A 25124-nucleotide genomic window follows, 5' to 3' on the forward strand; every position below is an offset into this window, starting at 1 on the left:
TACCAACAGTTCCTTAGTTGTAATTAACGACAATAGCAAAAGTCTCTTTAACACCGTTTTGGCTGCCTTGAATGAGCCTTTAATTAGATTCACTTGCGACATTACATTTGAATGTGTTAAAAAGTCTCTACGGATACATTGTAACATACCGCAGGATGTTGGCGATTTAGAACCTATAAATGAGATTGTGCCGACTATAAAACCTTATTAAGTAATTCAAATACGGCTTGTAAAGTATCATGTTGGATTGAGTTTTATTTTGATGGAGAGCTTTTATAATTGCTTGTCTTTTCCTAATACACGTATTATTACAATAGATATACTTACCACGTTACTTTTGAAATTCAAATGTTTTGTTTGTTTGCTTGGTTCATTAAAATAATTAAATGTCTTTGCGTTATGTTTATTTATTATCTTTCTAAAATGGTATTTAAATCTAAATAACGTAAAATCGATACTTCAAAACGATACTTTTATATACTCGTACATACTGTTATATATAGGTTTCGGAGCTATGGTATCAAACAGTATTTTATCTTGTAAAGAATTTAAAAATACAAAACTCGATACACCAAACGTTACTTTCGACACAATCAATTTATGTGTATGTATATAAATAGAACGTCCGTCTCACGAACATCTTTTATTTGCTACAATAAACATATCGGGAAGTCGTGTACACATAATTTTTATTATTCTAAATCTCTAAGGAGACTAGTAAATTGTCGATCGAAAAGAAAAAATAACAGAGGAACCACTAAAGAAAAATCAATTCCAATCGTCACTAAAGTTAAATCACATGAGATTGAAAAAAGTCAATAAAATTGTGTCTCCTCACCGAAAAAGCCTTGTATGTATCATAAGGCACATTGCAATGAGAGAGAGAGAGAGAGAGAGAGAGAGAGAGAGAGAGAGAGAGAGAGAGAGAGAGAGAGAGAGAGACAGACAAACAGAGAGCAAAATATTTAACAATAATGCCCTTCATATTCTCGCAGTAGTAGAAACGGTAGGCAAGTAGTCAGCCTCGATCTCTCAGCGGGTGGAAGCAACGGCACAGCAACGGCAGCATCGAGTAGGCGTGCGGATGAAGTGTGGAAGAAAAAAGAAGTAACAACTCGCTCGTGGCATAGCTTTCGACATACGACATTATATTTTCGTAAGAAACCGCTCGCATTATACATGTGTAGTAAGTACAACTTAACGACTTATAGCGTGATACAAGTGTAAATCCGGATATAACCGTGAGAAAATCGTCGTACATTTTTAGCGCTCATACGACGCTCATTCACCTTATTTTTCTTCACATTTTCTTCTTTTTTTTTGTTTATTTCAATGTTTTTTTCTTGTTTATTCATCTTAATCTTATTTGTTTTTTTACTCGCTTTTGTCCTTTTTTTTTTAATGCTTAATGACAGTGCAACGTTATGTCGATACAATGGTATACATAATATAATATATTTATCATTTATACTTATTAGGTAATTATGGTCGTTACGGTAAATATAATATAGTTAACGTTTCTTCTCCATTTTTTCATTTTTTTTATTTCATTTCATCGATTTTCCATTTAAATTAAGAAAATATATAGGTACGCTCGATATAAATAATGTCCTGGCATGGCGTACGTGGCCGAAGCAAACGTTATCAACGTGAAAAAAAGAAAGAGAAAAAATAAACATCTACATCATAAATAAAACGACAGAATAATATTAATAATTTTTTTAACAAACAACTCGCTAGACGACACGTAATTCTCCGGCCCACTTTAGTCGAGCGTGAATAAAGTGTAGGTATCTTTTTTTATTTATATATATATGTATATATATATATTTATATATAGCGATAGCGATCATTGCAAAGGCTTCCGAAAATCGTTAGATAATAAAAAGCCTCGTTGATCCGATCGCGCGGGATCCTTTAATAAAATTACGTCTCGCTGAACACTGCGCCACGCGCATCGTCGTCAATATCTATATATAATCCGAAGAAAAGTAAAAGCGACAAGCCGAATTGATATACATATATTATTTATATTTATATCGCGTTCATCATTGTTTTTCACCTCTTATTTTTGTTTGTTCTTCTTCGTCTTCTTCGTCATCTTCTTTGTCTCTATTCATTCTTTTTTATTTATTATTTGTTTTAAATCACAAAAAACGAGGAAGGAAAGCTCTCTCGTGCTTCGAATTGACGATGACTGTAAGTGGTCGCTTGCTTTTATTATTTAAGCTTTTTTTTACTGGCGTGCTCCTCGTGTACGTATGTCTCGCGTCTCCTCTTTTGGCACTTCGTCATCGCTTTTTGGTCCTCCTCTCATTTTGTTTAGTTATATTTTTTGGTTTATTTTTTAATTCTCTAATAATCCATCCGAGGCTTTCTCTCTCTCATCGACTACTTGTTTTGTAAGCTCGCAAATGAACGAAACATGAGCGACGAGGTCGTAGAAAAAATTTGATAGTCGTCTCTTTGGTTCTCTCGAAAAATTTTGGGAGAATCGTTATCTCTCTTTTTTTGTTGATGAATCTAACTTTGATCCTTCGTGTTCGATCGCCGTAGACAAAAAAAACGGCTTTTTTTTTATTTTGTTTGGTTGTTTTTTTATATCATTGTCCATAAGACAACGCGTCAGTGGTCGTCGTGCCGACGACGCGCGCTTTATATAAATCCACGGCTCTGCAGCAGTCGCTCGTACATAGAATAATGTCTCTCTTTCTCGTGAAGTGTGTGTGTGTTCGTCTGTCCTTTCGCTCGTTGGGCGTTGTTCTTCTCGTCGATCGTAATGGTGGCGCTGGTTATTGTTGTAGCGTGGGCGAGCAAGCGACTGCGGCCACGTGCTTACATTATAGTGCACTTGCCCTTCTCGGCCCATGGATTATTCTTTTTGTCGGGTGCGTGGATTAGTGGGTCGTTCTTCTCGTTCTCCTCCACGTACTCGCGCATCCTGCAAACATTCGAATGTCTAGATTAATCATCCGTCATTGATCGTTATTGCGAATGAAAGGCAAAGCGACGGGAAAATTAGATTGGAATCACAATACGGAATGAAACCATCGAATCGGCGCTGGCCCACATAATTTCTCACGGCCTGTTTTCTAGAACAAAGAAGCGTGGCCCACAAAATCAGCGAAAAGAAAAGAGAAAGACACAAAAACATACACACGCACACACACAGGAGACAGGAGTAAAACTGTCCTCCATGCCGCACTACCATGGAGTACAAGTACGAGCGTTGTACGCAAGAGGTACGTATTACGGTTCACCGCGCGAGCGTATTTGCTCTACTTTCTAAGCAAAGGCCGTATGTAGATGCGGCAAGAGGGAAAAACCTACGTAGCTTCTATGTACAGGGAAGAAAGCTCCGAGCGACGAATCTTTTTTTATTAATCGGCTGGCTGTGCTGCTTCTTTGCCTGCCTAATTAACCTCGTTCTATTTCGATTTTTTTGATCGTTATTATGGAAAAGCGAGAAAATGTTGATTGTGTTATAGGGACAGGATATCATGAGTGAAAGAGATGTACAAGTGCACATGTGTCTGTCTGTTTCTAGAGTTGCCAGTCCAGAACTTATCAATCTCGCTGCCGAATAAATCAAACGAAAAGTAGGTGAAAGTTTTGGGTGTTTGTTCTTTTTCAGTTGCGTGACACGGATTCCTTTGAATTTCTTATCTGTCTACGTTTGAGGCGGCTGAATATCTCATCAACTTCGTCTTTTCTTGTTTTTTTTTTCGTACTCAGTTTTTACAGATTTTTTCTTTTACATTTCAACAAAAGTCAGTTACAGTCTTCGGTATCTCAATCGAGTCTTAGACAACGACAAAGTTTAATTCCTTGAAGACTGATTAATTTATTGTTTTACGACTTGTTTAACATTACAACTCTGATGAATTCATTCTTTATCGACGGAAATATGCTACACGTTAGACTTTAAATTTCTTCCTCGCGGCATTTCTTTTTAATTGCGAATTGCTCGCATTCTTTCACTGTCGTTTCAAACGTTTTGAATACAATGTAATCAACTGCTATTACATCCATTTCTAAGTTATTAACCGTTATACAATTCTTTTCACACGAGTTCCTTAACAAAAAATTAATGTAAAAGGTGTCAAATAAAAGTGTTACACTCAATTTTCCAATTAATCGCTCAGGTCTGATCGCATCAAATATCGACGATCTCTTTAAAATAAACGATTCGACAAACTAAGCGAAATCACGCGAGAAAGTATACAGCCGTTAAAAGACATAACAATGCATCCGCAAAAAAGCCGAGAAGCGGGTTATGTAGGCCGATCTACTTAACCGCAGCTCGAGCGGCTAAAATCTCTCACGAAAGGGGATTTTTCGTGGAGAGGATCGCGATTGCACGTCGCGCGGTAGATCGTGCTTTTCGAAATCTCGAATGCGGGCTCGTGCGGAGCGCATGTGTCACTCGACATCCTCCAACATCCATCACACAACGCTACCTGCACTAGGCGAGCGTGAATATAGCTTGTCGTCGCGGCCGACATAATCCTTGCTTCGGATGAGTTCTCCTCTCTTTCCCTTCTCCCCCCCCCTCTCGCTGAAATACACGGCTTCTTCTTTAGGACATAACGACAGCCCGTACGGATTTTTGGTACACGCCAAACTGGCTCTGCAGATGAGAAAATGTGGGTTAAATATATTTTGGAAGAGACGAGACCGATGAGCTATTTTACGGCTCACAGATAGCTGCTGCGACACTGGTATTTGGTAGGGGATACCGTCATCGATTTATAGCTTGCCTTTGAATTTTGACTAAATAGACGCGCACGCGACAGTTTTCAATCTGTCGAGCTTCAAGATATTTACTCGGGGCGTCGCGAGGACGCGTGCGCAGTAGTGCTTCCTAAAAAAGAGAAAAAAAAAACTACAATTATTCAGTGCCCAAATCCCGTAGCGAAGTGCAAGAGAAAACGCCAACGACGAGAACAAAACTTGCTCATGCATTATACCGAACCTCGACGGTTTAATCGGGCGAAGACGGAAAATAAAGGTGCGCGTTTAGATGGCGCCATTGGAATTCCCTCTGACACGCGCCGGTACACGTGCACACGGCGTTTAACGCGAGCAGCGAGGATGATGCCGCACGAGAAATTACTATATATATTTTCATTTTCGCTTTTGTTTCAACGAGGCGTATTTCGTGAAGGCAAATTGCAAAGGCATCCCCGGCGAGACGCGGCTCGCTAACGCGGCGAGGACCGCGCGAGCGGCGCTGCCATCCGCTCTAATTTCCATGACACCTCGCGCGCACACTTTATGACGGAAATGAAGCGGGCAATTGAACGGAGCGCGGCGAGCGAGCGGTCGCGTCGTTGAGTCTCTCTTTCTTTTGTCGGTCGGTGCGCGCACCTCCCCCCACCCCCTTTTCCCCCCTCACCGCGGCGCTGTCGCCGCGCTCGCGAAGCCGGTGAAAGGGAATTGCGCGCGAGAGAGGATTTGCGTTCAAGGCGAGGCGCTGCTCGCGCGCAGGCCAAGGAAGCTTTCGGACTTTGTTCCTGTGCGCGCGGACACATTGCAAAGGCGTATTTTGCCGACAATTATGTGCGCGCGCCAAGCGCTTGAGCTGCTTTTCGCATCGCGCCGCCTCGCTGGCTTTTATTGCTGGATCTTTTGTCGCTACTGCGAGCGCTTCTAGCCTGCGAGACCTTGTGTTATCGGTTTTTTTGTTCTAATAAAGAGTATTTATCATACATTCGTTTTCTCAGCTGTCCGAGTGTATATTTAAATAGTCGATATATGCCTATACGCATATTCCAAGTAGCTGGCAGCACGCTTGCCCAAGTGTCGTCTTATTAACCCACATATCGGCTATAAATGTCTATTGCAAAGCAGCTGTGTTATCGGGAAAATACAAACAGAAAGAAAGACTAGCATCGATCGAATCGCGTAGTCTGTACACTTATCATTCGGTGCGCTCGGCGAGCGATCATCGCACCGAAATGCCAGAAATGCCAATTACACATAGCTACAAGTCAGCGATTTATCCAGCAAAGGTGTGAATCTCAGGCGGTTCACGTATGCTACATCGTGGCGATGAACCACCGGCTGCAGTCAGTGGCTCGCGATCAACCCGATTCTATATCGTCTTGCGTCAAATCGGCACGCGGCGCGAAGTAACGAACGCACTCCATTTTTCCGCGCGTACCAATAGCGAAAGCTTATCTGCGCTATCCTGCGGCCGTGCTCGCGCGGATATATCGAGAGCGCCAAGGGGAAAAGGCAAAGCGCGCGAGAAACGGGAGCGCGCGAGTGAATATGTATCTGGCGTGCGCTCGGCGACGGCGGCTCTTTGTTGTTGGCTCTGCGTAGCAGCTAATTAAGTGCGTTATTAGCTGCGGTATCCGAGTAAAAGAGCTGATTATCGAACGCAGCGCTCCGTGCCCGCCTTTGTACATGACTCGTCAAGCTAGCGAGAGCTTTATCAGATAGCACAGGGATACCTTGCATAATGAGATGTTTACAAGGCAGTCGGCTCGACGCAGATGGAAAGAAGGACTTGCAACTATCGCGTTTCAAGGCGACAACGTTACGTGATAAAGAATAGCCGCTAGCAAGAGACGCACGCAAGTGCAACGAACTCGCGAAGCGCACGGAGCGAGAAAAGAGGCCGCATTGCGACCACTACTGCTGGGCGCGAAACTGTATATCGCGAGTGAAGGCGCGAACTTGTTCTGAACTTATCACTTTACAGTCCTCGACGGATTTTAAAATCGTTATAAACAATCACTGTTGCGGCATCGCAACTTGCAATGATTTAACACTATAAAAATGGAGTCTCACGAAGGCACGCCACAGAGGTCTTCATCTTGGTTTTTCCCATACAATCCATTAGCGTAATTTGTTTTTCAAGCTAACAACACCTTTGAGAATGTCCAATTGCTTAACCCACGAAAAATTTCTGCCGATGCTTGGCCACCCTTGTCAATTCGTCCAAGCAACAAATTGCGACGAAGAGCAGAATGTACGTGCTTTACGTTGGCAAAAAATATATTTGTGTTTGATCGCCCGTCATTTGCCAACTTCTTCACTTCGGTAGGCGAAAATTTTATTTTGCAATGTACGCCAGCTCTTGGACTAGGACGGATTCTAGACGAGGGACAGAGGAGTGTACGCTTGACTTTTTTCAGTGGCCAAGTATATGCCACGATAACTGCGAAGGAGTTGATATTTTATTCAACGACGGAGAAGTGGCTGCTTTGAGAATTTTTCGAGAAACTTCACTTGAAAGTATCGTGAAAACTTTTGGAAACTTGATGATTTGTTTACGACTTTTCAGAATTTCGAAGAGCCATATTCATTGGAAAGATTCATGAAACTTTTGAATAAGCAGCTCTTTGAGCTTACGTCTATGCAGAATTTTCGCAAATTTCAAACTCTATAACTAAAGCAAAAAAACATGTACATGCCTAATGACTAACGGAAGTTTTCAAATCTCATTTAAATGCTAAAACATAATCATCTGTACTTTCCCGATGCATTTCACGCTTTGAATGCAGTCAATTGCAAATCGTGACTCGAACGTGTCAAAAATTAAAAACTACATCGATCTACAAATCCATCCGAATAATTTTTGAATATCTTCGTACAAGTTCTTTCATCATTGAAAGCTATAAAAAAAATTTAGAAATTCGAAATTGGACTCGTTGGATAATCGAAATGTAAAATGTTATGGTAGAAATTGGAATCTGCTCGATCGACACTATTAACAGAACGTCTGTAAAGCACGTTCACGGTGTATTCGGGGATGACTTAATACCAGGAAACACCTCGGCATAGAAATCTGATCGGGATTCACGACTTGATGGTATACAACATCGACACGGCTGAGCCGTGTAAGTAGTAACAGACTATTATAGACCGGCCTGCGGATGTTACGCGCGGCAGCAAGAAATAGATAGAAAAGATGAGCGACTGCCTTGTATTGGCTTACACAAGGACAAAAATAGGAATACAATAACCAGCGTCGAACCTTCGACGAGACTTGATTGTGCAATTGAAAACGCAGAAAAAGTATACAACAACGATATGGATACGATAAGTGAAATATTGAAATTCGTTAACGATATCGCTCTAAAAGCGTAATAATTTGTGCGATGATGAATCTTAGAAGACAATTTAGTTTTGAAAAAAAAGCTCGGATTAACGGTTGAGCTGATCATTTTTTAATTATGGCGAGAAAAAGGAAGGAAGCTAAAACAATAATAATAATACTGAACAAAAAATTTTAATTGCTTCTGAGAAGTAGTCAATGGCTGGCGAAAATGACTTTCATTGCGCGGATTTAACAGACAATTCGAGACTTCGACTCCAAACATAGCAATTAGTTTTCTAAAAGAGGACTGCGCGTTGGTTTCACTCGCTTTTAAGCCGCGAAGCAAAACGAAACGCATTAAGTAACGACACGCCGAATATATAAATCATCGTCGTCGTCATATCGTTTGGCCGATATAATATTTACCAATGTTTGCGGGCTTTTAATTTGGCATCGACAACTCTCTCTCTCTCTCTCTCTCTCGGCGCATAATAGACTGTGATCGAATGGTTTTTGACATCTGGCGTGCGACCAAGGCACATTGTGTTCGCGACAGGAATTCGGCCCGATCGCCGAGAAAAGAAAAAAAAAGCAGCGGCTAGACCGACTATATATCAAGTAACCAACATGGCTATACCACGCGGCCTTTCACTCTTCAATTGCTAGCCGCGAAAGTTTTTGCTTTGCCCCGGCTACTACTACAACAACTACAACTACTACTACTACTCATCTTTCTCTCTCTCTTTCTCTCTTTCTCTCTCTCGTAATAGTAACGTTAGGGCGAAATTGCATTTTTATTTTCGGCCTCCCACGCTAAACGGGGCTTTTAACTGAATGATGATGCTTCGAAAGCAATTATCGTTGATGGCTTCGCGCTTCTTGTTGCGGTCGGCCTCTCGCGACCGGATGTGTATGGCTCGAATTTCAATGCGAATGCTTATGTAATTGATGCTCTTGCAGCTGTCTTTTTTTTTTCTTATGCAAAGATTGTTCTCTCGAAGTTTTGGAGAACTGTAGAATTAATGTTCTAGTAAGAAAGCCATTTATTGTTTGACTTTGCGATTTTTAAACTTTACAGTGCCTTGCTGCAGCCGTTAAGGCCTCAAACCTACGGCTGTAATTGAACAGTTCTAAAAGTAAAAGTAATCTATGATAGGTTTGATTAAAATTATGATGAAAAATAGGTCACGACTACTAGAAAACAAGTATTAAAGATTGAGAAGTGCTTTTACTTTGCCGATTAGCCGAGGACTGTTTTCTCTCTCTCGTCATCTCAGTTAGGAAAAGTAGGTTGTTCGTTGCACATTGACGACAAAAGAAGTTTTAATTCAAGAAGTCTTGTATTACCAATCGATTAAAAAATCGCCAATCCAATTACACAACTCAACGACGTCAAACCCTCGAGCGATTAAAGCCATGAAACCGCAAGATGCTTACTCAAGAGCTGTACACACGCGAATTATCTAATGAACATAGATAATATCCAAGAAGCCTCGTTAAAGGTCAATAGCATAAACTCAAATATGCGCTTTGTACAGTTCATTGTGTCAGAGACAAGCTGCGTGCGCACGGAATAACAAATCAGGACGAAAGTCGCGGGGCGCTCGCGCGCGACATCGATGCAAGCGCGACGATTACGTAAAAGCCAATGATTCTCCGTTGAGCCGTGTTACGCGCGGCGCGCACGGCGCGTTGCGCAAAGACAGGAACGAGGAGCGAGGCGCTTTTCGGGGCGCGTCGCGCGCGCAGGTGGCAGTGTGCGCGCGTGCGAGCGAGCCGCATTGGGTCATCGCACGCAGGTGCAAAAAGAGACGAAGACTACGAAAAGGAAGGCGCGCGAGAGCCGTGCAAGCGCATGCGGGTCGGCGCACGCGCCTTGACGTGCCTATTTTTACCGTGTGCGCTGCGCGCAGTTCTCGATGACGCGACGCACCGACGACGTCGTCGACGACGGCAGGGATGTTGCTTGCGCGATTGCCCATCAGTGCGAGCAGCGCGACAGATTGCCACTTTTTCGACACCCAGCGTTGTTTATTCGTTTCGCCCTTCTCGCTGCTTGCGAGCTTAATCGACTGCTTTATGGATTTTCCCGCGTAGCGCCGGCGAATATGCGGACTAATAGGTCTAGACGGCAAGCGAAAGCGTTTAAACACGTGGTTGCCGCCTAATGCATCCGTGCCCGGGCCATAAACATTTCATCCCGGCGAATAACAACGAGTACGTATAGCTACAGTTTGGAGCTCTAACGAGCGAACGATTATCAGAGTTACCGAAAGCAATATTGACAATGCCATAAAGTACGTCGTTCCATCCAACCAAGAACGAAAGGAAGATCAAACACAACAGCGAGGCGAACAATCATCCACTTGGCGTGTTTTCTCTCGCGCGACAATAGTATATCAACCGAGGCCAACTCGGAGGAGATTGGCGTGCGCGAAAATTTCCTCGCGAGCTTTCTTTTTCGCGTGATTGACAAGCCTCGCGTTTGCGCGCGCGGCTCGTTCGCATATTTCGCGCTGATCGCCCGCTGCCCCGCGACCGGCTTTCTCGTGCGCGCTCCATTCGTTTTGCGTAAATGGAAAGGCAGGCGGCCGGGATCGGCGCGTTCGCCGCAACGCACGGCCGGACAACCGAAGTGGCCGTGGCGCGTGCATCGGTGTCACCTTCGTCGATCAATCGTGCAGCGCGACGCGAAGGCGGAACACCTGTGCCTTTGCCCCGCGATCGCGCGCGAATCCGCGCTCCAGATGCAGCGTGCGGATTTTCATTCGGCCAAGCGTGCCTCCGCTCCACTCTGTTACGTGAATCGCATGCAAGTCGAGCACCGAACGAAAATGCAAATGCGCATTGTTATGTACTTTCGTTGTTGACGCGCGAGAAACGTGCGGTGCACCTCCTCGCCAGAAGCAAGAGGAGCAATGGGCAATGTTGCGCTACATGGAGCTAGCTGTGCGCCAGTGTTTGTGTGCGTGCGCGCGCTATGTTTGCGTGAATAATAAATGGCACTTGTCCGTCGGATCGGCGCGTACGTGTGCGGCACTATCGAAACTGGGTTAACATCCGAACTCTGGCTCGTGTGCACGTCAGCCAAAGACAGAAATTCATCGCGAGAGCGCCGCTAATTAAACAAAAGCCAGATCTTGTGGCGTCGAGAGCCTAAGCCGCGCGCGACGTTTCGTAATCTTATCTGGCGTGTCTCGCGCATCTCAATTCATCATCGTTCTCGATTGTCGAGGTCGGCTAATGAGCGGAGTCAGTCGAAAGACGAAAAATCTCCGACGAGAGAGAGAGAAAGAGAGAGAGGGAGAAACAGAGAGAGAGACGAAATCGCGTTCAGGCGCGCAGATCGATTTTCCTTCGACACACCACGAGAGAGTAAGAGGGCGATCGTGACGTCAGAGCGCGAGAGAGAACGTGTGCGTGTGTCCGTGTACGTTTACGAGAGAGAGAGAGAGAGAGAGAGAGAGAGAGAGAGAGAGAGAGAGTGAGAGAAAGAGAGTGTTCGTCTGTATTGAAAACATTTTCGTAGGAGAGACGCGCGGAGCGAGAAAGCATGAATTAAAAGCAAACGAGCAGGCAATGGTGTGGAGCTTTTATCGACCAGCCGAAGTCTACCATGGCTCACTTGGCAGCACTACACCCTCTACTCGCGTTCGAGTTGCATACTCGCGTCAACATGTGTCAGCTAGTTGGCACACAGTGGAGAGGAGTTACACACAGACATACACACACATACATCCACACTCACACACACACGCACACCTAACAATCGCGGGAGCGCAAGCTGCACAGGCAACGAGCGAGAGGAGTACGAAGAGGAGTACGAGGGTGAGGCGCAGAGGCGAGCGAGAGTTCGGAGAGTGCGGCTCAGGAAGGGTGGTGGTGGTGTTGGGGGGTCGTGCGCCAAAAGGAACATGGTGGCTGTGCGGCGTCCGCGAGAGCGCAGAAAGGGCTGGTTCGGCCGGAGCATGCGGTCCGGCGCGGAGAGCAAGAGCGAGGAGCGGGATCGGGGAGGCCGGCGGGCGCAGAATTTAGTGGCAAAGCACACTCACGCTGCGATGCTCTTGGAGAGCGGCCACCGTTCCATGTTGGCCTGAAACTTCATGTTCTCGATCTGCTTCCTCAGTGCGTCCTTGTCCATGTTGGCGAGTACACTGGGATCCATGGTTACAGCCGCACCCCCCGTACAGTCGACGTCCGCGCTCTCTTGGCTGAAGCCGAGCCGCCTAGCGCCGGGACACGCGCAGCGCTTGCGCTCAGCCGACTCGTCTCTCTCTCTCGCTCGCACTCGCGCCGCCGACAGCCGAATCCCTAGTCGCTTCTCTGTTCTGCCGCCGCCGCCGCCACTGCCGCCGCTACCGCTGCCCACTGAAAATCAATATCTCGATGTACCGACATTGCGCCGCGCGCGCTCGTGTGCGCGTGCCGCGCGCGTGTGGGTGCGCGCGTCGCGCGACACGCCGCAGTCGGCCGCGAGCGAGCCACAAGTGCCGCGCTCGCCGCGAGCCTCGGACCCGGGCCACCTCCCTCGGTCGGTGAGCCTTGTCGTGGCCCTCCGCGGCGAGCTTGCAAGCCCCGCGCGCGCGCCCGCCTCGCGCGTTCGCCACCCCGTCCATTCACGGCGGAACGCAGCGGAGCCCGTTCGAGCTTGCGTGCCCGCTCTCGTGCACCGCGCGCGACTCGCTGCACTTGGCGCTTGATAGAGCAGCTTCGTTTCCGCGTCGAAGCCGCTCGTGCGCGTTTAAACATGGGCGAACGAGCAATCCTTCGCCCGGCCAATCGCTACGCGTGCTTGCGCGACAGCGCCGTAATCGAGTGAAGCCGGTATTATTGTACGCGACAGACTTATCTGCTTATGTAACGCGCTCGCCGTAAGTGCGCTCCGAGATAGAATGTTGAGTCGTGAGCAATATTGATCGGGCGCGTTTTCAAAAGTCTTTCCCGGCACGCGAGCAGCGTTATTACATTTGCAATTGCCAAACCGCAGCAAAGCAAAAGTGCAAATTTCGACTTCGCGTCCTCCACCAACGTCGGGTGAGCGCGCGCGCGCGGTTTCGACGATCTTGTTGCGTTCGCGGTCTATCTTCGCTCGATTGTCTTGTAGACATCGCCGCAGCTGCGAGCTATTGTATGATTTCGAAGCGAAGCTATCAACCTACTTGAATAACAATTTTCGCTAATCGCGATGACTGGGATACGTCGTCGTTTCTTCTATTTTTTTCGCAATACCCCGCCCAATGAAAAGATCTGTATAGAGTTCTGTATATATTTGAACGCGAACCTAATCGTCTGCATTTCATGTGTACTTGCAGTCATTCTGAATCTTCTTTTCAACGACCGAGTGCAAAAATCGTTGTTATTTTCATTAAACTTGAGATAAGTGCTAGAAGCACCAAGTTACATCAAACCTTTGCAATTGAATAAAAAGTCAATATTGGTTTACACGCGACTATTGGAAAATTTTTTTCGGTGTGCTGATCGTTTGCAATGCGTTTCGGAAAATCGCGGCAAATCTTATTGACCTGACACTCCCGATAATAGATCCACACGTAAATGTTTATTGCATCTTATTCGATAATTTGTATATGCTCAACGGCCCTCACCAATGCCTACTCAAATATTGTAAAAAGTTCTCAGTTGGCAGACCTTTCAATTTATATTTCGCGCGTGTATGAATTGATAATTACCTGAGATCTCTTGGCACAATAATCCAGGGAACTGGTCGCACTAATAAAATGACAAAACTTGGCTATTGTCAGCGAAACAGCAGCGAGTTTATCAGCAAAAGCGTGGCGCGACGCGAACCGATATATTCGCAACTTAGCCTCACGTAGGTCAAAGTAAGTCTGCGGCAGTTAGAATCTTAGACGGCTTCACGATTCGTTTATGGAAACCCTGCAGCGCTCAGAAATCTAATTAAGCCGAGCGACCGACCTGCCGATATATATCACCGCTATTTTCTATCGACAAACTGCCATTACCATTTAAAGTGTGTATATGTGAGCGCTCGCCTCGCTTGCCCTGGAATGAAACCAGGCGAATTTAATATTTCTATGGCATCGATTACATACTCGTTGCTTTCTCGTCATTTCTTTCTTGTTTGTTATTTGTCTTCCATTTATACTTGCCAGCGTGTAACCAAGTTTACTTAATCCGATTATCGCGTACGTATTACCATTGTGACGTAGATTTTGATAGCATTTTTTTTGTGTTCATTTGAGCATGTTGCTGCCTGAAATCCATCGTTTTCAAAATTTCCAAAGTTGCGATTAAAAACTGGAGTAGGGTACGATAACAAAAAATGGTTGTTTTTAAATCGTGTGTGACTGGCGCCAGTTACTGCTGCTTTCTACGATATTGAGCTGCTGGTAAGTCAACGTTCCCTGATGCCGATAATATGAAATATGTATATAGTCGCTTACTGTTAGTGTATCACTTCTGCAATAAGTAAAATAAAACTTTTTTTGTTTATTGTTTCACGTATAGCCGTATATTCGAAGTTTTCAATTGAATTTTTACTTTTCTCATCGTCCGGATAAATCGCCAAAATGGTTTTGGCGGATCTGGGACGTAAAATAACGTCCGCTTTGCGGTCGTTGAGCAATGCGACAATTATTAATGAGGAGGTAGGTTAAGGTGACTCGATGACATTTCCCATATGTAAACAGATGTTCTCATATGTTTTTCTATCCTTATCTAGGTCCTTAATTCTATGCTGAAGGAGATATGTGCAGCATTACTTGCAGCCGACGTAAATGTTAAACTAGTTAAAAATTTGAGAGAAAATGTACAGAAGGTTATCAACTTTGATGACATGGCTGGTGGTCTCAATAAGAGGCGGATGATCCAGAGTGCTGTGTTTAAAGAACTTGTCAAAGTATGTGCTCTAATGTTTTTTTCTTGACAGTAATATAATACGATACTCCTTTTTAAAGCTCATTGATCCTGGAGTAAAAGCTTATCAACCAATTAAAGGCCGACCAAATGTTATTATGTTTGTTGGTCTTCAAGGTTCTGGTAAAACAACCACTTGTACAAAATTAGCATACCATTACTTGAAAAAAAACTGGAAGGCCTGCTTGGTCTGTGCTGACACTTTCCGTGCTGGTGCTTATGATCAAATTAAACAGAATGCTACAAAAGCTCGAATTCCATTCTACGGAAGGTAAAGAAAAATCAAATGCTCAATGATATAGTTAAAATTGGAATTGTATCCTTCACTTATTGCTATTTTTAGTTACACAGAAGTTGATCCCGTTGTGATAGCTCAGGATGGTGTTGACATGTTCAAAAAAGAAGGATATGAAATTATCATTGTTGATACAAGTGGTAGGCATAAGCAAGAAGAATCATTATTTGAAGAAATGTTGCAAGTTTCAAATGCAGTTGTGAGTTTTCAGTTTTTTAATCGTATTTATAATTTACATTTTACAATCTTAAGTCATTGTGTTTTTACAGCAACCAGATAATATTATATTTGTGATGGATGCAACGATAGGTCAAGCTTGTGAAGCTCAAGCAAGAGCTTTTAAAGAACGTGTCAATGTTGGTTCTATTATTATTACTAAATTGGATGGTCATGCAAAGGGTGGTGGAGCTTTATCGGCGTAAGATTTACATACTTTTTGATATAAAAAATAATTTATATAACTATATTAATTTTTATTTTTCTATAGTGTGGCAGCTACACAGAGCCCAGTTATTTTCATAGGAACTGGAGAGCATATCGATGATCTTGAACCATTTAAAACAAAACCATTCATTAGCAAATTATTAGGAATGGGTGATATTGAAGGGTTGATTGACAAAGTTAATGAATTGAATTTAGATGATAATGAAGAATTACTGGAAAAAATTAAGCATGGTCAATTTACATTACGTGACATGTATGAACAGTTTCAAAATATAATGAAAATGGGACCATTCTCACAAATTATGGTAAGAAAATACATTTGTAAATTAGTTTGAGGAGCAGCTTTTTAATTTGAAACTACATATCATAATTACAGGGTATGATACCTGGATTCAGTCAAGATTTCATGTCGAAAGGTACAGAACAGGAATCTATGGCTAGGTTGAAAAAGTTGATGACGATAATGGATAGTATGAACGATTCAGGTAAAAAATTGATGAAATTTCTTAAGTAACACTTGAATGTAAAATAATTGAATATGAATAAAATTGTTAATTTATCACAGAACTTGATAGCAGAGATGGTGCCAAGTTATTTAGCAAACAACCTGGAAGAGTTACAAGAGTGGCTCGTGGTTCTGGTGTAACAGAAAAAGATGTCAAAGATTTAATAGCTCAATATACTAAATTTGCAGCTGTAGTTAAAAAGATGGGTGGAATCAAAGGCTTATTTAAGGGTGGTGATATGACGAAAAACGTTAATCCAGCTCAAATGGCTAGACTCAATCAACAAATGGCAAGAATGATGGATCCAAGGGTATTCCATCAAATGGGTAATTATCAACTATTTTCATCATATTAGTCAATCAATTAAAAATGATGAACGCCTAATTATTTTTATTAAAAAAATCATTTTCACAGGTGGAATGGCTGGCTTGTCTAATATGATGAGGCAATTGCAACAAGGTACTACTGGTGGCTTGAGTAATTTAATGGGAGGTTTAGGTGGTCAGTCTTAAAAATAGTATTGTGATATAAATGTCACAAAAATTTTCTACTGTTGATAGAGCAGTCTGATAAAGAGGCAGCAACTGCCTTCATGAATTTTTGTTGTGGATACTGAATTTTTAAAGTTACTATTGCTTTTGTATTATCAATTAAGATATATGAAGTTTTTTATATAATATTTACCTGGTATATTGTAAAAGAACTGTACTATAAATTTTCAAAACTGTTATGTGTGTTTGAGATTCCAGTTCATAATGATTCTTATAGAGTGTACTTTGGATTGTTTATCAATTTTCATTTAGATTGTGCTTCCAATAATTACAATATTGACAGATACTAAAAACTAAAGTTAAGTATGACTGTGAAAATAGAATGGATGATTTAGAATGTTATGTATGGTTTAAATCATGAAATCATGTAAAAATGCTCAAAAAATAAATTGTGTATAAGATCAATGAGAATTTATGAAAAAATCAAATGACCACTTAGTTATTGCAAGTTTTCTACATTATAAAATCAATATGTATAATATAAATAAAATACACAATACATAATATACTTTATATGATATATTTTTAGTCAAAATCTAAATCATAGGAATCTCAATTGTTTGCCCTTTAAAAATCAGCTGATTTGAGATGTCATTACAAAGCAATGACATAGACATAACCTAAAAGTTTGGAAACCAAGCTCATGCTTTTATAAATTATTAAGAATTCCTGAAATAATTTAAATAGTTAGCATTAAATGACTTGGAAATCAGATATTAGAAGATTTAATTCGGTAATGATCGTAGATCAATTTTATTAAACAAATATTGTGCTATTCAAACGAAAATTTGTCGAAAGTTTCTTAAATAATTGAATAAATTACGTTCTTTATTGTAAAACAACTATATTAACTATGTAGCTATTTACTGTCTATTCTGCCTAATAATCTACAAATATTTTAACAGTCGTAAATAAATCAAATGAGAATATTATATAATAAGAATATTGTATAGAGTTATACATGGAAAATATTGAGGGTTAGAAATGAAAGCTTAGTTATTGTTTTAATCTAATAATGTTTTGTAGATTTACTAGAGTTCAAAATAAACAATGGAGAATGAAGTTAATAAGAAACATATACCAGGAGATGGATTACGATCTCTTCGAAGTACATCATTATTTAGAGCTATTAACTTTGAACTCTATGTTAAACCAGTGAGTACTAAAATTTGTTTTTAATATTACAGATTATAAACTACATTATATAAATTCTACAGAATAAAATTATAATGGCCTTTGGATTAATTGCTATGGCTGGTGCTAGTGGTTATATAATTTATATGAGATCAAAGTATGAAAAAATGGGATATTACACAGCAGTTGAATCAGATGGTACAGAATCTTTTAAAAAAAGAGCATCAAAATGGGATTTGTAGTTGGTTTTATTTTTGCTAGTATAATTTTAATGCTATTATTGTAAATATGAGATAAAGAAATCTTAAATATTGTTATTTTTTCAAACAACTTTTCATTATTTAAACTGTGATACAACTTACAAGACTACATCTAACATGTTATATTTCCCTAAACAAACACTTTTAAATAAACACCATCAACAATCTCTAAGAGGTAATTCATCAATATATTTTAGAACAATGCTTTTTTAACATCAAATTTCTAATCAAGTACTTAAAAGTAGCCTAAACGCAACATTTAATAATATTAATTACATTTTCAGAACAACTATTTTGTTACTTAATCTCCCAACTTTTGTTTAATTAAAATATTTGAAGAAATATAAAGAATCATCTGGTTATAAACAAAATAATCTTTGAACATGTTTAAATTGTAATTGAACAATGCTTAAAATCGATTAATTTACTTAAAGTAATGTATTACGATTGAAATTATAAGAATTTAGTAACGAATGGTAATTTCAAGTGGCAGTATTTAGCTAACACTTTCTAAAATCTTCAAGACAATGATTGAAACATTATATTATTGTTACTGTTATTATTTTTATATTATTATCACCACGTGTAAAGCAACATTATTAAAAATATATTGTAATATTTAATATTTTTTCCACATTTGACACTTGTAGACCCTTTCTAGGTATGATAATATCAGTATAATTACTATATAATCTCGTATACATATATCATTGTATGCATAAATAGCCAAATTTTTTCGGTTTTATTAAATTTATTATGAAGATAAACAAAAAACCAATTTGTTATTTTTCAGTCATTTATCCAAAATGTCAATTCAATGTTATCCAGTAGTTATCGCATGTAACTACTTTCTGATTGATCGAAGTATTTTATGAACTATACAAAAGATTGTGTAATAAAAAAATATACATTTCAAAATTCAGTATTAATGCATCAAAATATTTATATTGACATCATTGAGAAAAAGAATGTTGCTTATACTCTTAACTTGCAAAATATTTTGTACTTTTTAAACATATAAAGACTCACTTATCAAATTTTAAATTTAGGTAACTATTGCTTTATGATATTTTTGTTACTGCATCATGAATAGCTTCTGCTACATAATCGAGATTTTTTTCATTAAGGCCACACATGTTAATACGGCCACTGCGTAAAAGATAAATATGATAATTTTTAATTAAATGCTCCACTTGTTTTTCTGCAATAGAATTAAATAGAGTTATTATAATCTACTTATAAATGCAAATACTTGATTATATTTACCTGAAAGACCAGTATAAGAAAACATTCCAATTTGATCGATTATATGTTCCCAAGTACCAGGTGTTTTTAGCTTATTTAATCTTTCATAAAGACCTTTTCTCATTTCTTTAATTCTACCAGACATAGTACGAATATGATCTTTCCTGCAAAAGAGCTACATGTAAAAACTATGCATGATCTTTTCAATGTATTGTAAAGCAGTAGTGATTATCCAACAAAATTTGTATGCTTACCATTCTTCAAAAAGCTGAGAATTGTTGAGTACAGTTGAAACTACTCTAGCCCCATGATTAGGAGGATTGCTGTACATTCCTCTTACTATCAAAGTCAATTGCGACTTCATTTCAGGAATTTGCTTTGCACTATTAGATACTAAAACGAAATTTCCTACTCTTTCATTGTATAAACCAAAGTTCTTTGCAAAACTTTGAGTACAGATAAACTCAATACCACGAGAGTCAAATAGTCTCACAGCATAAGCATCATGGTTTAAATCACCACTTGCAAAACCCTATTAACAAAATAAATACATGAAGCTTTGAGTTTCATTAATTTAATACATGGTTAGAATCAATTATGAAAGTTACTAATTGCAGGTCTACATATACTTGTTTATAGTGTTAATAGAAGAAAAAATGTCTGAATTAGATTGCATAAAATAAACAAATATATGTAGAATCTTGGTAAGGGTCTAAGTTCCAAGCTGTACTTACTTGATAGGCACTGTCAAATAAAGGTAATAAATGTTTCTCTTCAATAACATCAGCTATTTTTTGCCACTGTTCATGAGTAGGATCACAACCTGTAGGATTATGTGCACATGCATGCAAAATAATAACTGCATTCTCTGGAGCATTTCTCAAGTCTTCTAGCATACCATCCAAGTCAATACCACGTGTTTTTGGATTCCAATAGCGATATTCACAATTCTTTTTAAAACCACCATTGATAAATACTAATCTGTGATTTTCTGAAAATATATTTTTAGATTAATTTTATTCTATTGATATGATTATTTCTTATAAATAATTATTCTTACCCCATGTTGGTTTACTATAATAAAATGTATCAAGATGCAGAATTCGAGCAAGAAATTCAGCAGCAATTCTAAGTGCACCTGTGCCTGACAGTGATTGCACTCCAATTACTCTACCTTCACGAATAGCAGGTGAATCTTTTCCTAATATCATAGAAGTTGCTGCTTGACTGAAACTATCCAAACCAAGTACTGGAAGATACTCATGGTTCAATGTTTCATCTGCTGACATGGCAGATTCAGTTTTTTTAACCACTGGCAACACCCATGGTTTGCCTTCACTTGTCCTGTAAGCTGCAATAATACAATTACAAAGTACTCTTTAGATTACCATTTATATTAAATTATCATTTATAATCTAGTTTATAAAAGTTCTTATATTTATATAGATTGAGTTAAAATTTTTTAATTAAAAAATTCAACTTGGATTACGAGTATAAATGTTCTAATACTTTTTTAAATATTCTCCAACAATATCTAAAGAATTGTTAGTATATGCATTAGATATATATCTACTATTGCATAACCTTTATAGTTTGCCAAGGTTATATGCACACTTCTAATTAAGGAAAATTCCAGCAGTAGACATGTTATGACTAAATAGACATTTATTAAAGTTAGAGAAGAAGTAAATAATTTTAACATAAAATTAAGATATAAAAGTACAAAATAAAATTAGATAGAAAAATGTAGCTGTTAATAAGCACATTAATACCTCCAATAGTTAAATTAACTTTTGGTGTATGAGGATCATCTTGGAAAGCTTTGCTGAGTGCAAAGACTTCAATGGGTGGTCCTAATTCGATTCCAGTGAATATAGTGCTTGCCATTTTTACGATAGATTGATACTGTTTTTGAAACTTGGATTCCAATGAGACTCTTCACCTGCTTATGAGTAAATGTTATTGAGAAAATTTGTTCATTCCTATATAATCTTCAGTAAACATGCTTACCTTATCAATTAATCGTAGTTTTACGAAATGGCATTAGTCGATCGGATCGATAGTCAATAAAAATATTATTTACCGTTGAACATTTTTCCAAAGACTGTGAGTTCAAGAAGGTTTTAATCTGAAAAGATGAAAACAGGTCCAAATTACGGAGGATTTTTTGTCACGCGCCACGACTCGCAAGCTCATATTAAGCTCTTATACTTAGTAACCTTACCGAAAAGTCACATGTGCGTGCAGAAGGACCACGTGCTGAAGATGAGTGATTACTGTATCAGAGTTATAGATAAGAATACGATTTGAAAGCGGAGAAGAGAATTTAGTAACACGCCTATAATTACCGTAAAGTATTGCGTCGAGATAACCTCGTGCGGGTCATTTGTTATCTTTTATCTCTTCTACTCACTACTAGTGTTTCTAGTCTATCTACATTTCTAGTATAAGTCGAAGACATCACGCATGCGTTCTAATAAGCTTTCCAGGCACATTATTCAAAAATATAATTTACATTTTATTTCAGCGTACTTTTATTAAATTGTGAGTTGCGTATGACAGTAGTTATGGAAAAAAATAATTGAACGCATATCGCATTCGAATGATTAACTTGGATTTAATTTAAAAACATTTAAGAATACATATTGCGCCGTTTAAAATAATCCTTTACCGAAAGTATTTTTCGTTTTATAAATAAAAAAATGATAAATTAAAAAATTGCAAATTAAATTTTTTTTCTGTTTTGGCAAACCCGTAGTGAAGTATATAAAAGATTTTTAGTATAAAATAAATATTCAAAATTGTGAATATCAACATTTTTATTAAAAATGTAATTCAAACTTTGTGCGTTTTATTTCATCTCTTTATTTTATTCCAATATATTTCAACTATCCAGACTCTGTTATCAATTTGTCTCATAACTCCAATAATTTTAAATCATTTGCATCCAGAGGTAATGCACGCCGAAGATGAGTGGTTGCTGTTTCAAAACTCGTAGATAACACACGATTCTATGTGTTTAATGCGATGGAGCATTTGGTAAGCGCATTTGTCCTTGAGGAATATGAATTTCTCAAGAATTTTCATAAATCTACATTTTACAAAAATAACAAATGATATGTAAAAAGTAAAAGTTTTCAACGTAATTTTTTTATATCGTTTTACGTCTTTATTACATCTTCTATAAAAACATTTGAAGTAATATATATATACGAGTGCTATATTAAAAATTTATTATTAATTCGTAACTGCATAGAATGAGATATACAATAAATACTAATTCGATTGGCAGCATTGCATGAAAAATTGGCAGTGTTACCTTCGTATAATTCATTAGAGAGTCTCTTGCATTATTTATCGTCTACGTGAACATAAAAAAAGAATGAACCTTAACTGTTAAAGTGTACTCTGTTACCCAACATAAAAACGATCTGTCACGCGTTCTTTAAATATTACTATTAATATATTGCTTTTTTTTAAGAAAATCAATACTTTCATCGAGAATTATTCAATTGTGGCACTAACATGGATAAACTTGCATATAAGAACTTTGAAGTGCCCCAGAACAAATGACTAGTACAGACACATTTTTCTGATGTGTTCGAGTCCTCCTTTTTATCTTTATCGTACATAGACACGAAAGTTACTTGTCGGACAACATAAATTCAATCAGTTACACATACATGTAAATGTAATAAATATTAAGTTTGATTAAGCTAGTCGCGGCATTGGCTTTTCCCCTCTGGCCGCGCGTTCGGAAACCTAAAAATTAAAAGCGATATTGCATGATATTCTTCTACGACACGGCAGCGTATTATATATTATATAAAAACTGATACGTAGATCGAAATGCAGCGTACGTATTATTTTCTGTTTGTTTGATTTCGTTGTGAACATACAACGCATACATGTACAAGTATTATGTTAGCTCGCCTCGACATTACGCTATTGCTGTGAAAACAATTAAGTCTACGTAAAATACTCGTTCAGCAAAGTAAAACTATCTATTACAAAGGCTGATTAGAATAAAAAATAGATATATGTACACACATTCATTTCATACACGACAGATATTGCGCGTTTGGTTAAACATTTATGGCATCGACATAAAAAGACATTCGCTAACAGAATTTGCCACTACTTATTATTCAATTATTGTCCAGTGTTGCATTTCATTATTGTCACTTGGAGGTTGAAGTTTGGCGAGCTCACGGCGGCAAGACGTTGAGTTTGAGGCCCGGCGAGGGCGCGCAAAATCCGCAGTAGCCACCGCACTTGCCGTAAACCTGCTGATTGTTCTGTAATCGAGAAATACACGAAATGCTCGAGCGTCCTTTCCCCTTGGATGTCGCTAATGCAATGTACGTACAACTTTGTTGATCATTGTGTAAGTGTTGGGTTGCTTCGGCCAATGAACTTCCGGCGCCAACATCAGGAGCGTGCCGCTAAGATTGATGGAGAACCGACCTTGCGGGCAATCCCTCTGACTGTAGCAGTCACCAGATTTGCCGTATGGAATATGATTGGGTCCCGCTTTCATGGCGAATCGGTAATCGTCGGCTGCAAAGTAAACGCGAGCTGCTGTCAAATCGGGCTCTCTCTCTCTCTCTTTCTCTCCCTGTCTTTCGCAAACGTGCATCTCCAGTGAAAAATCTTACCGATAACGTGCAAAATATGCACATCGATCCGGATCCTTTTAAACATCGTCCTGCCCGCGATAGCGTCAGTGCCGTCAGCGCATTCGCAGCTATCGTTTCGTATTCCGTTGTAGGGACAAATGGTAGGGTCTCGCAGCCTTGAACGGAAAAAAACAGCGCATAAAAATCGATCGGCCAGCACGCGTCGTTGTTGATCCGCCACAAGAGCAACGAAAAGAAGCCTTCGCCAAGAGCAACGTGGTACCGTTTGTCGTAAATTTCCGCGTAATTCTCCCGCTCGCCGGTGGGCAGAGTGAGATATTCGGTGGGCTCGTTCGCGTCCATGGCGTGACAGTAAATGGACATGTAGCGTCCACCGACGAGGATGGTGTACTCGCCGTCAACGTTGGTCTTCAAGCGCGTCTGCACCTCGAGGCAGGTGGTCGGGCCGACGCACAGCTTTTGGTTGCACTTGCGTTTGCGCTGCGGACGAAGCTGGGGCAGGCAGTGGCCGCGGCGCTTCACCTTCTTGTTATGGCGCACGTCATAGCAGAACAAGCGACGCGACTGACGGCCCTTGCGACCGCACTGCTGCGAGCACTGCAACAACATTAGCCAATCTCACGGACGTGCACTAAGCGCGCGCACCGTCGCTTCGCAAGCTTATTGCGCTCTTCCTCGTATTTACTTTTCTCCAGGGCCCTGGCTGCCAGACGTACTGATCGTTGCAGTTGCGCTGCTTGCACCACTGCTGGCTCACGGGCTTGTCGCTCAGCGAGCACTTGATCGACGATACGGGACTCGGATCCTGCCAACCCCAGCTGTTCACCAGGTGGCAGCTCACCTCGCGTCGACGCATCCCGTTGCCGCAACTCACCGAGCACTGCAAACATTTCATTTGCTGATCTTCGATACGCACGGCGAATCGGGCTGCACTACGCTTTGGTCTCGTCGGTTATCTAACTCAAGTACTGAATCGTTCGTTACGAGTCCTCCATATTTTTGCAATGAATTAAGTAGCGACAAAAGAAAACACATGTTGGAAAAGAATACTTGCTTGTCATAATTTTTTTTATTGTTTCGAGTCGTTTGTAAAAGTGTTTCC

General features: G+C 40.1%; 4 protein-coding genes and 1 long non-coding RNA gene across 7 annotated transcripts in view; 2 read left to right on the plus strand and 3 right to left on the minus strand.

Annotated features, from left to right (window-relative positions):
* Positions 1 to 878: 878 nt before the first annotated feature.
* On the minus strand, positions 879 to 4828 carry LOC131664205 (uncharacterized). Its single transcript, XR_009301925.1, has 3 exons — positions 4702 to 4828; positions 4461 to 4630; positions 879 to 2941 (listed from the first exon to the last, which is right to left on the minus strand). It is a non-coding gene; the product is annotated as an uncharacterized LOC131664205 (long non-coding RNA).
* Positions 4829 to 14120: 9292 nt separating this feature from the next.
* LOC131664213 (signal recognition particle subunit SRP54) lies at positions 14121 to 17232 on the plus strand. 2 transcript variants are annotated; one of them, XM_058935131.1, is made up of 10 exons: positions 14121 to 14421; positions 14540 to 14679; positions 14754 to 14930; positions 14989 to 15218; positions 15291 to 15441; positions 15512 to 15660; positions 15730 to 15991; positions 16063 to 16171; positions 16252 to 16518; positions 16607 to 17232. In XM_058935131.1, the coding sequence occupies exons 2-10, from the start codon at positions 14602 to 14604 to the stop codon at positions 16702 to 16704; spliced, it is 1521 nt and encodes a 506-aa protein (XP_058791114.1). In that variant the 5' UTR covers positions 14121 to 14421; positions 14540 to 14601; the 3' UTR covers positions 16705 to 17232. The 2 variants fall into 2 exon arrangements, with proteins under 2 accessions (XP_058791114.1, XP_058791113.1); XM_058935130.1 differs by lacking the exon at positions 14121 to 14421 and having other exon boundaries at positions 14489 to 14679.
* A 106-nt stretch (positions 17233 to 17338) lies between these two features.
* Positions 17339 to 18129, plus strand: LOC131664198 (small integral membrane protein 8). Its single transcript, XM_058935101.1, has 3 exons — positions 17339 to 17476; positions 17770 to 17898; positions 17961 to 18129. Exons 2-3 carry the CDS (start codon positions 17794 to 17796, stop codon positions 18117 to 18119), a joined length of 264 nt encoding a protein of 87 aa, XP_058791084.1. The 5' UTR covers positions 17339 to 17476; positions 17770 to 17793; the 3' UTR covers positions 18120 to 18129.
* Positions 18130 to 19195: 1066 nt separating this feature from the next.
* LOC131664197 (aspartate aminotransferase, cytoplasmic) lies at positions 19196 to 21769 on the minus strand. The gene is made up of 8 exons (XM_058935100.1): positions 21607 to 21769; positions 21393 to 21510; positions 21155 to 21324; positions 20443 to 20733; positions 20117 to 20373; positions 19637 to 19914; positions 19404 to 19546; positions 19196 to 19338 (listed from the first exon to the last, which is right to left on the minus strand). The coding sequence occupies exons 3-8, from the start codon at positions 21267 to 21269 to the stop codon at positions 19199 to 19201; spliced, it is 1224 nt and encodes a 407-aa protein (XP_058791083.1). The 5' UTR covers positions 21270 to 21324; positions 21393 to 21510; positions 21607 to 21769; the 3' UTR covers positions 19196 to 19198.
* Positions 21770 to 22529: 760 nt separating this feature from the next.
* Positions 22530 to 25124, minus strand: part of LOC131664186 (A disintegrin and metalloproteinase with thrombospondin motifs 9) — a 32489-nt gene continuing 29894 nt past the window's right edge. For both annotated transcript variants that reach the window (XM_058935080.1, XM_058935081.1), the window contains exons 24-28: positions 24708 to 24902; positions 24285 to 24619; positions 24041 to 24177; positions 23752 to 23942; positions 22530 to 23680 (exon numbers count right to left, since the gene is read on the minus strand). In XM_058935080.1, coding sequence (XP_058791063.1) covers positions 23591 to 23680; positions 23752 to 23942; positions 24041 to 24177; positions 24285 to 24619; positions 24708 to 24902 — 948 coding nt within the window. In that variant the 3' untranslated portion in view covers positions 22530 to 23590. The remainder of the gene's footprint in view (positions 23681 to 23751; positions 23943 to 24040; positions 24178 to 24284; positions 24620 to 24707; positions 24903 to 25124) is intronic.

Source organism: Phymastichus coffea, unplaced genomic scaffold (genome assembly GCF_024137745.1).
Source record: "Phymastichus coffea isolate CEN01 unplaced genomic scaffold, Cenicafe_Pcof_1.1 PCOF00043, whole genome shotgun sequence".
Classification (NCBI taxonomy): domain Eukaryota; kingdom Metazoa; phylum Arthropoda; class Insecta; order Hymenoptera; family Eulophidae; genus Phymastichus; species Phymastichus coffea.

Excerpts from the sequence above, each read along its gene's own strand:
- LOC131664197 (XM_058935100.1), bottom strand. The coding sequence starts at position 21,269 with ATGGCAAGCACTATATTCACTGGAATCGAATTAGGACCACCCATTGAA. Across the intron at positions 20,374-20,442 it reads TTATAGTAAACCAACATGGG|AAAATCACAGATTAGTATTT; the intron begins GTAAGAATAATT and ends ATATATTTTCAG. Across the intron at positions 19,915-20,116 it reads TATTTGACAGTGCCTATCAA|GGTTTTGCAAGTGGTGATTT; the intron begins GTAAGTACAGCT and ends TTTTGTTAATAG.
- LOC131664198 (XM_058935101.1), top strand. The coding sequence starts at position 17,794 with ATGGAGAATGAAGTTAATAAGAAACATATACCAGGAGATGGATTACGA. Across the intron at positions 17,899-17,960 it reads TTGAACTCTATGTTAAACCA|AATAAAATTATAATGGCCTT; the intron begins GTGAGTACTAAA and ends TAAATTCTACAG.
- LOC131664213 (XM_058935131.1), top strand. The coding sequence starts at position 14,602 with ATGGTTTTGGCGGATCTGGGACGTAAAATAACGTCCGCTTTGCGGTCG. Across the intron at positions 14,680-14,753 it reads CGACAATTATTAATGAGGAG|GTCCTTAATTCTATGCTGAA; the intron begins GTAGGTTAAGGT and ends ATCCTTATCTAG. Across the intron at positions 15,661-15,729 it reads GGTGGTGGAGCTTTATCGGC|TGTGGCAGCTACACAGAGCC; the intron begins GTAAGATTTACA and ends ATTTTTCTATAG.